At 37.6% G+C, this 13032-nt stretch overlaps 1 protein-coding gene across 2 annotated transcripts; it reads left to right on the forward strand.

Annotated features, from left to right (window-relative positions):
- On the forward strand, positions 1 to 12577 carry LOC127951411 (reticulophagy regulator 3). 2 transcript variants are annotated; one of them, XR_008152652.1, is made up of 10 exons: positions 1 to 578; positions 5443 to 5549; positions 6037 to 6067; positions 6167 to 6293; positions 6629 to 6713; positions 6798 to 6935; positions 7208 to 7287; positions 7457 to 7589; positions 8294 to 9910; positions 10996 to 12577. XR_008152652.1 is itself a non-coding variant. In XM_052549299.1 (9 exons), exons 1-9 carry the CDS (start codon positions 328 to 330, stop codon positions 8854 to 8856), a joined length of 1515 nt encoding a protein of 504 aa, XP_052405259.1. In that variant the 5' UTR covers positions 1 to 327; the 3' UTR covers positions 8857 to 12577. The 2 variants fall into 2 exon arrangements, 1 of the variants encoding a protein (XP_052405259.1); XM_052549299.1 differs by having other exon boundaries at positions 8294 to 12577.
- The last annotated feature ends 455 nt before the right edge of the window (positions 12578 to 13032 follow it).

Raw genomic sequence — 13032 nt, forward strand, 5'->3', positions numbered from 1 at the left:
GGCCAGATCAAGCCCGTCCTCCCCGGCTCTCACACTGTTGCTCCCGCGACAAAAACAGCGACTGGACATGACAGCAGCACGGAGACAACATTAAAGAGCACCCGCGCAAACACTTAAACCCATACATATATCAAATTGGACCCAATAATGGGCTTTATCTCACATTTTCTCTGTATCAACGGCGGCAGCCTCTTGCCTACTACTGTTCTGCCCTGAGCGGCTTCAGGCTAAGCTACCGCGCTACATACATCCAGATCACGGGTTTTATTTGAAGCATTATATTACTCTAGATTGTCTCGGTATTTTTGTTTTTCCGAACACGTAAGTATGGCTCACACTGGTGGAGCGGAAGACGTGGGTGGAGGGAGCGACACCACGGGGCCGCTGCGCTCCCGCCTCGGCCTCCGGAGCGGCTCGTGCTCCGCTGAGAGTCAGGAGCAGCTTCGCGCGGTGAAGGCAACGCTGCTTGAGCGGTTGGGACCGCACGAGCGCCTGCTCACATACCTACAGTCTGTCCTATTGTGGGAGAGACCCTTTCACAGCGTCCTGCTGTACTCGGCCGCCAATGTCATGTTCTGGTGAGTGGATGAGCTTTATCTCCACGGATTTATCTCTGCTCGGGCTGTGTTTACAATCTAGCGCTTTCAGTTGAAACGTTTACATTATTCATGATAGTTTTGAGGATCTTGTATAAGCCTTTCTTGTTTTATCTGGATGCATACATGACATGTCTCTGTGTTTCAGACTTTACCCCCTTTAGTTTAAGATAAGAAACAGATGGTGAGGCTGGGTGCCTATATTTAGACTGATTTCTGGCTGTATTGGTGCTACTGTGAAGACAATGCTGTGTGCCAGAGATGGGGACTCGAGTTTGAGACTCGGACTCGAGTGCGACTTAAGTCGCACAAACAGTGACTTCAGACTCGACTTGAGACTCGTCCTCGAAAGACTTCAGACTCGACTCGGACTCGAGCTCCGGGACTCGTGAACAATGTTAATTTTTAGTAAACGTCAGATGAGCTCGCTGTTAGAGTTGTGACGTTCGCGAACGAACCGATTCTTTTGAACGGCTCATAAACATGAACGATGGGAGCCGAGTCACGGCTGGAGGGGAGCCGTTCTTTCTGTCGCTCTTTTTTCCTATGCGTGTTTCAGAGCGCGTGTTTCACACAGATGCACACAAATGAGCTCCTCCACGAGACAGAACAGTTATAGGGGGAGGGGCGCACCCAGCGCAGGCCAACCCTTTATAGCGTGATGATATTAGTTATTAGTTGTGCACGCATCCTTCACGTGAGTACTCCAGTGGAAAAAAAACCTGCGTGCCTCTGTCATTGGGTAGGAGCGGAGCCATGACGTTTTGCACAGATATTCATTGCAGCCCACTTTGTTATTGTTCATTGACTTGAAGGGGCTGATGTCCTATTTGCAAAGTTTACAGTAGTAATAGTATGTAGACATTTCCATTTTATTTATTCTAATTTTATCTACTTTAAATATTTTTGGTTCTCTATCAAAATGTTCTTGTGTGATAACTGTGTTGAAGTGTTTGTAGTAAAAGCTGTTTTGCACAGAAATTCATTGCAGCCAGCTTTGTTTTTGACGTTTATTTGTGAGTAGGTATTGTATGAATAACATAAGTCAGCGTAGCTTTGTTCATTCTTAAGCCAGACAAGAGGTGTGCAGCTATACAGCCAGGACAGACAGAAGGCCATTACTGAATCCATAAATGCAAAATACAGATATTAACTTAAAAGTAAAGCATTCTTGGTGTTTTTGTCATGTTGCAATAGCCTGTTTACACTGATTTTATACCAAAATCAAAGTTGATATTGTATGCTAATAAATAGAGTTGTCATAATAACATATTACATGCTTTGAATTCCTTATATATAGCTATGCAGTGTTCTAAGCAGCTTGGATGGGTCGCTGTACGTGATGCAACATTTATTATAACCAGAGACTTAATATAATAAAGAGACTTGAGACTTGACTTGGACTCTAGCTCAGAGACTTGAGACTTGACTTGGACTCTAGCTCAGAGACTTGAGACTTGACTTGGACTCTAGCTCAGAAACTTGAGACTTGACTTGGACTCTAGCTCAGAGACTTGAGACTTGACTTGGACTCTAGCTCAGAGACTTGAGACTTGACTTGGACTCTAGCTCAGAGACTTGAGACTTGACTTGGACTCTAGCTCAGAGACTTGTGAGCATCTCTGCTGTGTGCACACACTTTGTCAATTACTTTGTAAATGACAGGGAAATTACGTTTAATCTTGTAATATGTACCATGTTTGATTGTTAAGCAGAAATCAGTTTGCACTGCATTTCTGAGTCCTAAGTATGTTGCATGTTGTCTTCCACCTCCTACTATAACTGTAGCACTAAAACAGACACTGTCACGCACATTAACATATAAAATCAATACAGACAGTAAATTATACAATAGTGTTATATTAATATTAAATTATAATATTAGGACTATATTAATCATGATGCTGAGATTCAATTCTAGTTTTATTAAAAGATTTAAAAGAAAATGTATTATTATTATTATTATTATTATTTATTAAAATGTAATCTTGAAGCCAACTAACATGTTATGTTCCCAAACTGGTTTATTGGGCCTGGCCTTACTGTGGTATGATTTCTTGTTTATGTCTTAAGGGGTGGTTGATTATGATTTCACTTTTATGACGGCACTCAAGGTTCAATGCAAAGGGAGATTTTTTTTCTTTTAAAGAAATCGGCCTACAAAAATGGCTGGTATGGACTACAATAAGCTTCTTCCCAGGTTTGTGACATCACTTTTTTTTTTAAATGAAGCATGAACACGTTACACTGCACTCCTATAAACACAATCAAGCCTTCAAAAAAGCTGATCAACCACCCACTTTAAGACTTTTCTCAGGGCCAGCTTGAGCCTAACTTGGGAAGCCTTGTGCTGTTAATACACACTTTGACATTTGAGATAATAAAGTCAATAAAGTATAAAGTTCAACATGGACCCTATTTACTTACTTAATGCATATCCTGGTCCTACCATGAGTTATTCATTTGTGCAGTTATAACTTATTACAAATATTTTTTTATAACTTTAATCAAAATCTAATAACATGCTCTTCCTCTGAAATGAACTCTCCTTTCTGTTGATAAAGTAATAATAGTCAATAGCCAAAAAATAGCTATTTAAGAATTCATGCAAACTTGTGTTAAGGCTCCATTCTGGTAGGTAACACCCATTTTTATTCATCCTGTTCAAATCCTTAATGGATAAAGTCCTGATAATATGGCCTCCTTTCTTTGAAAAATGTGATCTCACAGAATTGGGTTTTGAGTGAGATTTCAGGTTGACTACATGCTATAAAAAATGCTTAACAAGTCTGAAAGCTTTAGGTGAAATGCTTCAGGAGGGAAAGATGTGCAGGGAAGAATTGTTGGGTGGCTCACTCTCTTTATCTTCACTGTTCAGGCATGCAGTCTTCATTCACTTAGTGCAGTCACCCACTCCATCAGAGAAATATTCTCCCTGATCTTATTATCTCCTTTTATTTGCTTCAGTGAACAGCAGAGGAACCGCTTCTGGCATTTCTGTGCTTGTAAAGACATTTATATATCATTTTTTTAACCACAGTATAGGCAATGCAGAAATAATGTTTGGGGAGGTCTGAAGAAGGCCTAAAGAAGGCTTGACCCCCCCCCCCCCCCCAATGGATGTCAAAACAAGATGTGACGGGGAGTCTGATAGAAAGCGGCCTAAACAAAATTGAAGCTTTACTTGTAAATATTAAGATGTATTTCTGTAACTCTTGACTAATTTTAAACTAATTTTGGCAGCCCCTGAAATGGGTTACTCTGACATTACTTGAGCGATTGAAGAATATTCTAAAGCACTCATTCAGGAATGTGTGTTAACGCTTGGACGGAGCAAGAACACTTACATTGTCTATAAAAAGTATTTTTTAAATAATTTTTTCATGTTTTTTATTTATGTTTCAGTCTTATGTTAAATGACTTTTCCCCCCACATCAATCTACATGCCACTCGAAGTCTAGTAACATCTACAAGCAATACGAATGCTCCAGAGCGAAATTTCTACTGTCCCAGAAAAGAGTATGCATAGGAATCATTCAGTTTTTTATTTCTAATAAATTTGCAAAGTTGTTTCAAACTTGTTTTTTTGCTTTGTCATTATGGTTTGTGGAGTGTAGATTGATGTGGGAAAAAAAAGTAACAAAACGTGGAAAAAAAAGAAGGGGAATGTATACTTTTATAGCCACTGTAAGTGTCTAAAATGCTTGTGCAGATTCAGTTTCAGATTCAGAGTGATTAAGTTTACCCTCTTTAACTTAATGATGTTGAAATTAATTTATGAAGTAAGCTATTTGGTAAAATAACCACAATGTTAAAGGGATACTCCACCCTGAAATTACAATTTTGTCATTAATCATTTACCCCCATGTTGTTCCAAACCTGTAAAAGCTAAGTTCATCTTCGAAATACAATTTAAGATATTTTGGATGAAAACCAGGAGGCTTGACTTTTCCATATAGACGGTCGTAAGAACAGTCCATCTGCCATCAGTGGTTCAACTCTAACGTTATGAAGTGACGAGTATACTTTTTGTGGAAAAAGAAAACAAAAATAATGACTTTATTCAACAATTTGCCTCCTCTGTGTCTCTCCGCATTAACATAGTGCCAATTTGGAGAATATCCGCTATTTATCTAATCATTTACAACTATTACCATGGAGATATATATATATATTATTTACTTGAGTGTTGATTATTATGTAAACATAAAGAGTAATTGAATATAAGTTTGGGCTCTGTTGTTAATTGTAACTTTATAGTAATGTAAAAGGGCTCCCATAGTTTAGAGCAGAATCGGAGGTAGATTTTTTTTTCCATTAGAAACTCTTAATTTATAATTCTATTTATTTAAAGAAAAATACATTTGTGCAGTTAACCACTGTTTAATATATATATATATATATATAAAGCAATTTTATGTTTAGTTTTACCCCCTGCTGTACCGAACAGTGACATCAGAACCGAGGTAGGTCCCGAACCGTCATGTTTGTGTACCGTTACACCCCTCGTCAGAAAACACAACTGCTCATGCAGCACATGACGTCTCTGAGATTTGCACAGGAAGACACTTGGGCCGGAAACACCTGTGGAACAAAGGTTTCCTCATACATTAAGCATGATAAATGTGTGACAGATGTCATCACAAGGTTTTGGTCAGACTTTCCCCAACAGAGCTGCTGATGCAATGTAAAGTCCATGTTGTAATCCATAAAAATAAAATAAAAAAACTTATCCAAATACTGCACAAAATTGTTTAAAAGCCTTTATTTAAGGTTATTTCATGATGAAAACATTTAAAAAGAGAGTTGAAAGTGCTGGACTACAGTCTTTCTGATCTCTTCTCAGGTTTTTTGCTCTGAGCTCTATGAGGTTGCTCTTTCTGCTGGCATCAGGTCTGGCTCTGGCTGTTTGTGTCGACACTTGGAGGAATAAGATCTGGCCTAAGATTAGAGGTAAAATTGACCTTCCTCTATTGCTTGTCTGCTACTACTACCACCTATAAGACCTCATGATCTTTCTTCCGTGCATTTATTTTCTTAATATTAATCATACTGGGTGTAATCAAAACCTCTGTATTCCCTGTACTATGACCCACTCGGGTTTCATTTTCTCACTGCCAATTCACACAGCTTGTAGAGAGTTATGAAATTGACTTTTCCCACCAGTGCATTTCCAGAAGGTGAACAATATCGACCTGAATCAATATCTCCCATGTAGCCATTACACAGTGGCTTATTAGCATTTGATCTACATTCTGGGAAGTCTTTAATAGAATTAAAACCAAATCCTAAATTAAAAGTCAATGATACTCTCATAAAACTTGTCAAAATGCTAATATTTTGATGGAAATAAAAATTAAGCAGTGTGAAATAAGTGAAACAAGCAAATGGTAAAAAAAGTCTTGTAACACTAAAATGTACCTTTTCTGCTCTCTTACAGTTAAAAGACAAGATGAGAGTGAGAATGAAAGGTAATTTCTATTTGTTAATTCTTTAGGTTTTTCCAGTGGTTGTGAGAGTTGATTAATGTAAGTGTCAATTATTTCTGCTCTTCTCTGATTGGCTCACAGCTGGGGTCTGGTGCAGCCTGGGACTTTGAGTGTGCCTGAATTATGCCACCACCTGGCTAAAGTTTGGGTTACAGGCTCTTCCTGTGCAACAGATCTTGTGCAGTTCAAACGGCAAAATCCAGGGAAGGTGAGATTGTCCAAACCAGAAACACTATTTAAACCAACTTGGTTTCAATTGCATAGTGATGTTATAAGCCCTATAGTTTTGTGTAGCAAGACTTTTTACTTGCAGAAAATAGTTTGGTCCAGTTTGCAGTTTTTTTTCTGACTAAGCGCACGCAGCCCATGACTATCTGAGCAACATGTAAAGTGACCAACCAAAATGCATTTAGTCACAGACGGCCTTTAATTATTATTATGACTGCTTTATGAGTTTCTATTATTAAATTGTTGATATAATGAACAAAGACACTTGTTTTAATTCTAAACATTTATAAAATCCTTAAACTCCACTGTTTGCAGTTTTGTATGCTGGTTTGTGGTCTGTTCACCTTAGTGGCCACGGTGGGGCGCTACATCCCTGGACTGGTGCTGTCATACATGGCTTGTGAGTAGCAGAAATACTTCAGGGCTTGCTCATCCTCTCCAGCATCTTAACAACTGCATAATATTTACTCTCTCTCTCTCTCAGTGATGGGTGTGTTGCTGTGCCCATTGGCTCTGTATTATCGGCTGTGGCAGCTTGCATGTGTGAAGCTGGAGCCAGCCCTGCAGTGGCTGGACTTCAGCGCCAAGGGATACATGATGTCAAAGCCTATAGATAACCAGTGTAAGTACACTGCAAATCTATACAGTGTGATTCCCACAAAATGAAGTGCAGGCCGATGTCATGCTGAAGACAAATTCTGCCTCTTTAGAGGTGTGTTTTAAGTCACTCCAATACATTGTAGCTCTTTTTCTACAAATCTGTGCAAAGAAGCTTTCCTTTGTTGATATAAAGAATCAACTATTGCAGCTCTCTCTTATCTGTATTTTACAGTATATTGCTGCTTTCAGGAGTTTTGATAAACCAAACTAATGTTGACCCTTCTGTGTTTGCAGTTCTTCGTAAGCCCATCAGAAGCGGGACCTCAGATGACGTTAGTGACAGCGAAGAAGAACTGGCTGCATTCTGCCCATCGGTGAGCCCAGAAACAGGGTTATTTATAACAGGGATTTAGAGCAGCTACATGGTCCTGAGGTTAGAGGATCTGTAGGGGTTCATGATTGTAAAAAGCCAATTGGAAGACTATTGTTTTGTTTTTGTTTTTCTAATACACTCACAATTACCTAAATATTCTGTACCTGTAGTTTGATGAAGCAGCGGTTGCTAAGGAGCTGGCACTGACTGACTCTGAGCACTCGGATGCTGAGGTGTCGTACATGGATAACGGCACCTTTAACCTCTCCAGGGGTCACACACCCCTCACAGATGGCTCAGAGGGTAAGACACCTCGGCATCTTCTGTACTCTGGACACTTTTCAGTCTTTGTATGCAAGTCATTGACAAGAGTGTCTACAGTAAAGAAAAGGAAGAAAAAGAATAAATGCGCTTTTTGTGTTCACTTTGCAATCATCAAGTAAAAAATAATAATATTTTCCTTACTCACAGAATACATTTGAGTTTACACATCCAATCGAAATCATTATTGAAAAAAAAAAAAACAATTTACACTGTTTATAAGCTTGGGGTCAGTAAGATTGTTTTTTTTTTAAAAGAAATTAATACTTCTATTTAGAAAGACTGGATTAAATTGATAAAAAGTGACAGTGAAGTTACAAAAAAATACTATTTCAAATAATGCTAATGCTTTCTATTCATAAAAGAATCCTGAAACTAACATTTTAAGCAGCACAACTGTTTTCAACATTGATATTAATAAGAAATGTATCATCATATTAGAATTATTTCTGAAGATCATGTGACTCTGAAGACTGGAGTTATGATACTGAAAATTCAGCTTTACCATCACAGGAATAAATTACATTACAAAAAAAGAGTCATTTTAAATTGTAAAGATATTTCACAGAATTACTATTTTTACTCTTTTTATCAAATGATCAATTATTAATAATTAATTTAGAATTAATAAATGAGTGTCATTTTTCATGCTATATTATCTTAATCTTTATTTAATCACTTAATAGATCTAGACAGACACAGTGATCCAGAAGAATCATTTGCCTGTGGGCTTCCAGACTTCCCCTCCATCAACCCAGATGCCACCCTGATGGAGGACGATGATGATGCCAGCATCGGGCTGCCCAGTCTCAACTCAGCCGCACTCTCTGGCCCTCGCGGCTCTACCTCCGCCCTGCTGGACCTGGACACTCAGATGGACTCCGATCAGGAAGACTTCGACCCTGAGATCTCCTTTGGCTCCCTAAATACTACCTCTGACCTCACTAGTAACTTGGCAGGGGTCATCGCCAGCAACATGATCCAGGCAGCCATCGCAGGAGCCATGCAGCCCCGCCCACCGCAGGGTCCTCGGAGAGAGAGCGGCCCACGGGCAGGAGCTGCTCCGAGGGGATACAGAAAGCAGTCAAGCTCGGAGCTGGACATAGACCTGGACTTTGATGGCGATGACTTTGAGATGTTGGATCAGTCCGAGCTGAACCAGTTGGATCCTTTTGGAGGAGGGCAGGGGGGGCAAAACAGAACCCAGGGATCCAGTTTCCTGTCCAACTTGCTGGGGAAGCCACAGTGAGCCTGTCTTGCAGATACTCCCTCCGTCTGTCTGCCCCTCATATCCCTTGCACCTTGATCCGTGTAGAACAGTGGTCTCAAACTCAATTCCTGAAGGGCCACAACTCTGTAGAGTTTAGTTCCAACCAGCTCCATTTACTTGGAAGTTTCTAATAATCCTGAAAGACTTGATTAGCTAGATCAGGTGTGTTTGATTAGGGTTGGAGCAAAACTGTGCAGAACTATGGCCCTCCAGGAATTGAGTTTGAGACCACTGGTGTAGAAGTTTGCAGTGTTGGTTTGAACGTATACTGAGATGCTTAACATTTTTCTGAGTGAGTGCGACGAAGAAAGAGTGTGTTTGTTTTGCACTGTTATTGTTATATTAGATTCACTTGCCAGGTTAGTTCCACTGGCTGCAGTTGATATCACTGTGAAGTAATCTTGTTTGTAATCTGAATCTTCTTTGCTCCGTGAGCTTCCGTGTCCTCTTTCATTCGTCTGAGAGTGTATGACACTTGTGTGTGTGAGACTCATGATTTACTTTGTAGGCTAAGCAATAGGACAACGATCATAAAAACATTTTAAAAGATCCGAAATCTCTTTAACTTCTTAGAAACCAGCAAAACAAACATCAAACCTTTTTACTACATCCAAATCTTATAGATCTTTCACACCAGTCGCTGTATTGTTTGTCTTCAATAATAACCCGTGGGACCAAATCAGGCATTCCACCATCGCATGTAAGAAAGATTGTGAAATCTACAGTCTGAGGAGTCTGATGAAGGAGCAGTGACAAATTAAGGCGGCAGCAGCCTCATCTCATGTTGTTAAAGTGGTAGTTCACCCTAAAATCTTAATTCTGTCTTCATTTACTTGTACTCGTGCCATTTCTAAACCTGTATGACATTCTTTCTTCTGTAGAGCATAAAAGAAGATATTTTTAGGAATGTCTTAGTATTTTTTTGTCCACACAGTGGAAGTCAATGACAACAAAAACTGTTTGGTTACCCACATTTTTCAAAGCATCATCTTTACACAGAAGAAAGTCATAAGGGTTTGGAACAGCATGTGGGGTGAGTACATTATGACAAAGTTTTCTTTTTCTCAAAAATGTCTTGTTTGGGTGGACTATCATTTTAAGACTCTGAGACATAAGCTTTTCTTAAAAGGTTATTTCAGCCAATCATGAAAATTGGGCTGCATTTTATTCACCCCAAATGCATCCTAGGTGTAAATGACTTTATTCTTTCAGACGATTCCAGTATATAAAATAGTGTTTGATCTTTCAAGCTGTATCATTGCAGTAAGTGGGTGTTGCATTGCTTCAGTCCAAAAGACGTGAAATAAAAAGCACCCTTCCATGAAAAAAACTAAAAAGTGTCTCACACGGCTGTGAACAAACACCTTCTGTAGGGAATCCATGCGTTATTTTAAGAAAGAGATCCATATTCAAAACATATTAATCACTTGAATCTAGCTTGCACTCACTGTTGTAAATGAAGCAGTTCCGGGGGAGTGATGTATGAGGTCAGCTTTGTGCATGCGCTGCTCAGACGAAAGATCAAAACAAAACAACGGTTTTATTTATTTATTTTTAATGAAAAGGCGCTTTTTATTACACTTCTTTTGGACTGATGCCGTACAACACCCTCTGACTGCAATGATAGAGCTTGAAAGATCAAAGACAATTTTTTACATAACTTTGACTGGATTTCTCTGAAAGAAGAAAATCATATATACACCTAGGATGCATTGGGGTGAGTAAGACGCAGCCTAATTTTCATTTTTGACTGAACAAACACTTTAAGGTCACTGAGTGATAAACAAAAGTCTTGTTATTTCACTTTGCTATATGGGGTGAATTCAGGTAAATCGGGATGCTTTTTGTCATTGAATTGTACCTGTTCACCCCCGTTTGTTTTTTATGTTTTTATATGGTAGCCAGCAATGTTGTTCTCAACAAGTTTTTCATTTTTTCTTTTATTTTTAAACATGTAATTTGCTCAACTTAACAGAAGATGTTTCTTTCAGAATTATATTTACATTTAAATATAATTTTAAATTATAAAAAAAGTAGGCATTTCCTAATTTTTTTAAAATCTCTTGAAAAATGTGGAAATATTGTCTTTCAAATGACTGTTTTTCATCTGTTTGTCAGTTGTCAATTGAAAAGTCCAAATCAACCAATACCAACTTGTTGAACAGCTCAGCAATGCTGTTGATCTGGATAAAACAGCAGCACATTGACTCTACCTCAAACAAGACATTCGGCTGTAACTGCCACCTGTTCATACACAGCCTCCTCTCTTCAAACATACCTTTAACCGTTCTGACTTCATGCAGGAACTTTTATACAGGTAGCAGCAGAAAAACTGTAGATCTCCTCTGCATCGTCTCATCTGGTCTGGTCTGATATGAGATTTAAAGCGAAGTGTAACATTCAGTGCAGTACTGAAGCACAAAGGGTTTGAGAAAACACCTTTCTTGTAGTATGATAAAGCTGGTGGAATTAAATAAGCTGAATCTGCTGTTTTATTTGCTGTTCCTTTAGTAGATGCTGACCCTTTACGTTTTACACTTTTGCCGTGTGAATTGTTTCTGTTTCTGAACCAATGTTGATGAGACCCATCATTGCTGGCTTTAAGCTTTCATTATTGTGTACGCTGGAAAGTAGGAAACATACCGGAAAAATGTTGTACTGATAAAAAGGCATTCTGTTACCAGAGATCACTGAAGTGTTTTCTATTTTCTAAGTGTACAACACTTGTTTATTTTTTTTTAAGTGATGGAGCGTTGAAGAATTATAAGGAAGCAGCTTATCTTCACAATCTGTCACTTCTTGCTATTCCAGTTTGTTAATTACAATTCAAACACAAGTCTTACTATATGCAGCCAAGTTGAGTTCGGTTAGAAGAGCAGTGCTGTTTATTGGAGTGTTTCATATTTGGTCACGTTTCTGTGATTTTACTTAACCTCTTTTCTTTTTTTCTTTTTTTCTGTTTTTGCTTTGTTGTGAGCCCTAAGGTTTTGAATTGTTGATGGTATTTTTTTGGATGATTGCTGTGTTAAAGGTTTTTTTAATTTTTTCAGGTAGTTCATGTGTTAAACGTTACATTTGTGGGATAGATTCTTTAAATATGATTGAAGTTTAATGCATAGTAAGTTTACAGATTGAAAAGCCTTTATTTTCCCTGTATTTTTATGATTGTAGTTATTAATACTATTATTAATAATAATACTTTGCTATTTATATGGACACACTTTTTTATAAATGTAGATTGATTTGATTTGATAAACTGTCCATATTTCTTAAAAAAAAAAAGCATGACCAGAATTTTGTTTATTTTTAAGTGTGTCAGTGTGATTACCATTCAATGGGAAATTATCTGGCCATTTTACCCTGTCCATTCACCTATTGTGCTCCATTTCAATGAAAGTCACCAGCAGTTCAAATAGGACAATGTGGTAGTTTATACATTGAAAGAAAAGTATGCCCAGCATCATCTATTGATGTTAGTGATTCACACATAAATCAGTTATCAGTCTGCCATGTTGAGGAGAATGCAAAATAGAGAATCACTCATCTTTTCTCTCATTGTGTGTGCATTTGAGTCTTTCTGTAGCTGGATTCTGCAGTGTCTTTTTATTTCTGTACAGAACTATTTCCCTCTTACATTCTCTGTAATTGGTTTTTGATCAATTTTGACGCGCAAGACAATAAAGAGATGAATGAATATGTATTCTTTAAGTAAAAAGGGTGATTTTTTTTATTAGTTGTTGAATACATTTAATTTAGTTTGACCCATTGACCAAATAAATTATATATTTCACAAATGCACATTTTCACAAATTACAATAATAATAATAAAATCTTTTCCACATGCTTTTTATGATTCTGTCCAGTTGTTTTAAATCATTTAGAAATATCATAAACAGCAAAAATAATAATAATAATAAAAAATCTTACATTAATTTTTTTTTTTTTTTTTTTTTTTTACCGTAAAGTGATATTATACAATTTAAAAAAAAGAATTCTGTGTTTGTCTAAAAATCAACTAAAAATGTAAGACTTACATTAGCAAAGGTCATGCTTTAATAATAATGATACAATGTTGTAGATGTTTGATTTCTTAAATAAGCTTAAATAATTTAACATCGAATAGTTCACAAAAATAAACATATTCATAACCAGAGA

Source organism: Carassius gibelio, chromosome A3 (assembly GCF_023724105.1).
Source record: "Carassius gibelio isolate Cgi1373 ecotype wild population from Czech Republic chromosome A3, carGib1.2-hapl.c, whole genome shotgun sequence".
Taxonomy (NCBI): Eukaryota; Metazoa; Chordata; class Actinopteri; order Cypriniformes; family Cyprinidae; genus Carassius; species Carassius gibelio.

What these genes read in the sequence shown, in the direction of transcription:
- LOC127951411 (XM_052549299.1), top strand. Translation starts at nt 328, where the DNA reads ATGGCTCACACTGGTGGAGCGGAAGACGTGGGTGGAGGGAGCGACACC. An exon ending in GGTGCTGTCATACATGGCTT is followed by an intron (nt 6,714 to 6,797) that starts GTGAGTAGCAGA and finishes TCTCTCTCTCAG; the next exon opens with TGATGGGTGTGTTGCTGTGC. An exon ending in AAAGCCTATAGATAACCAGT is followed by an intron (nt 6,936 to 7,207) that starts GTAAGTACACTG and finishes CTGTGTTTGCAG; the next exon opens with TTCTTCGTAAGCCCATCAGA.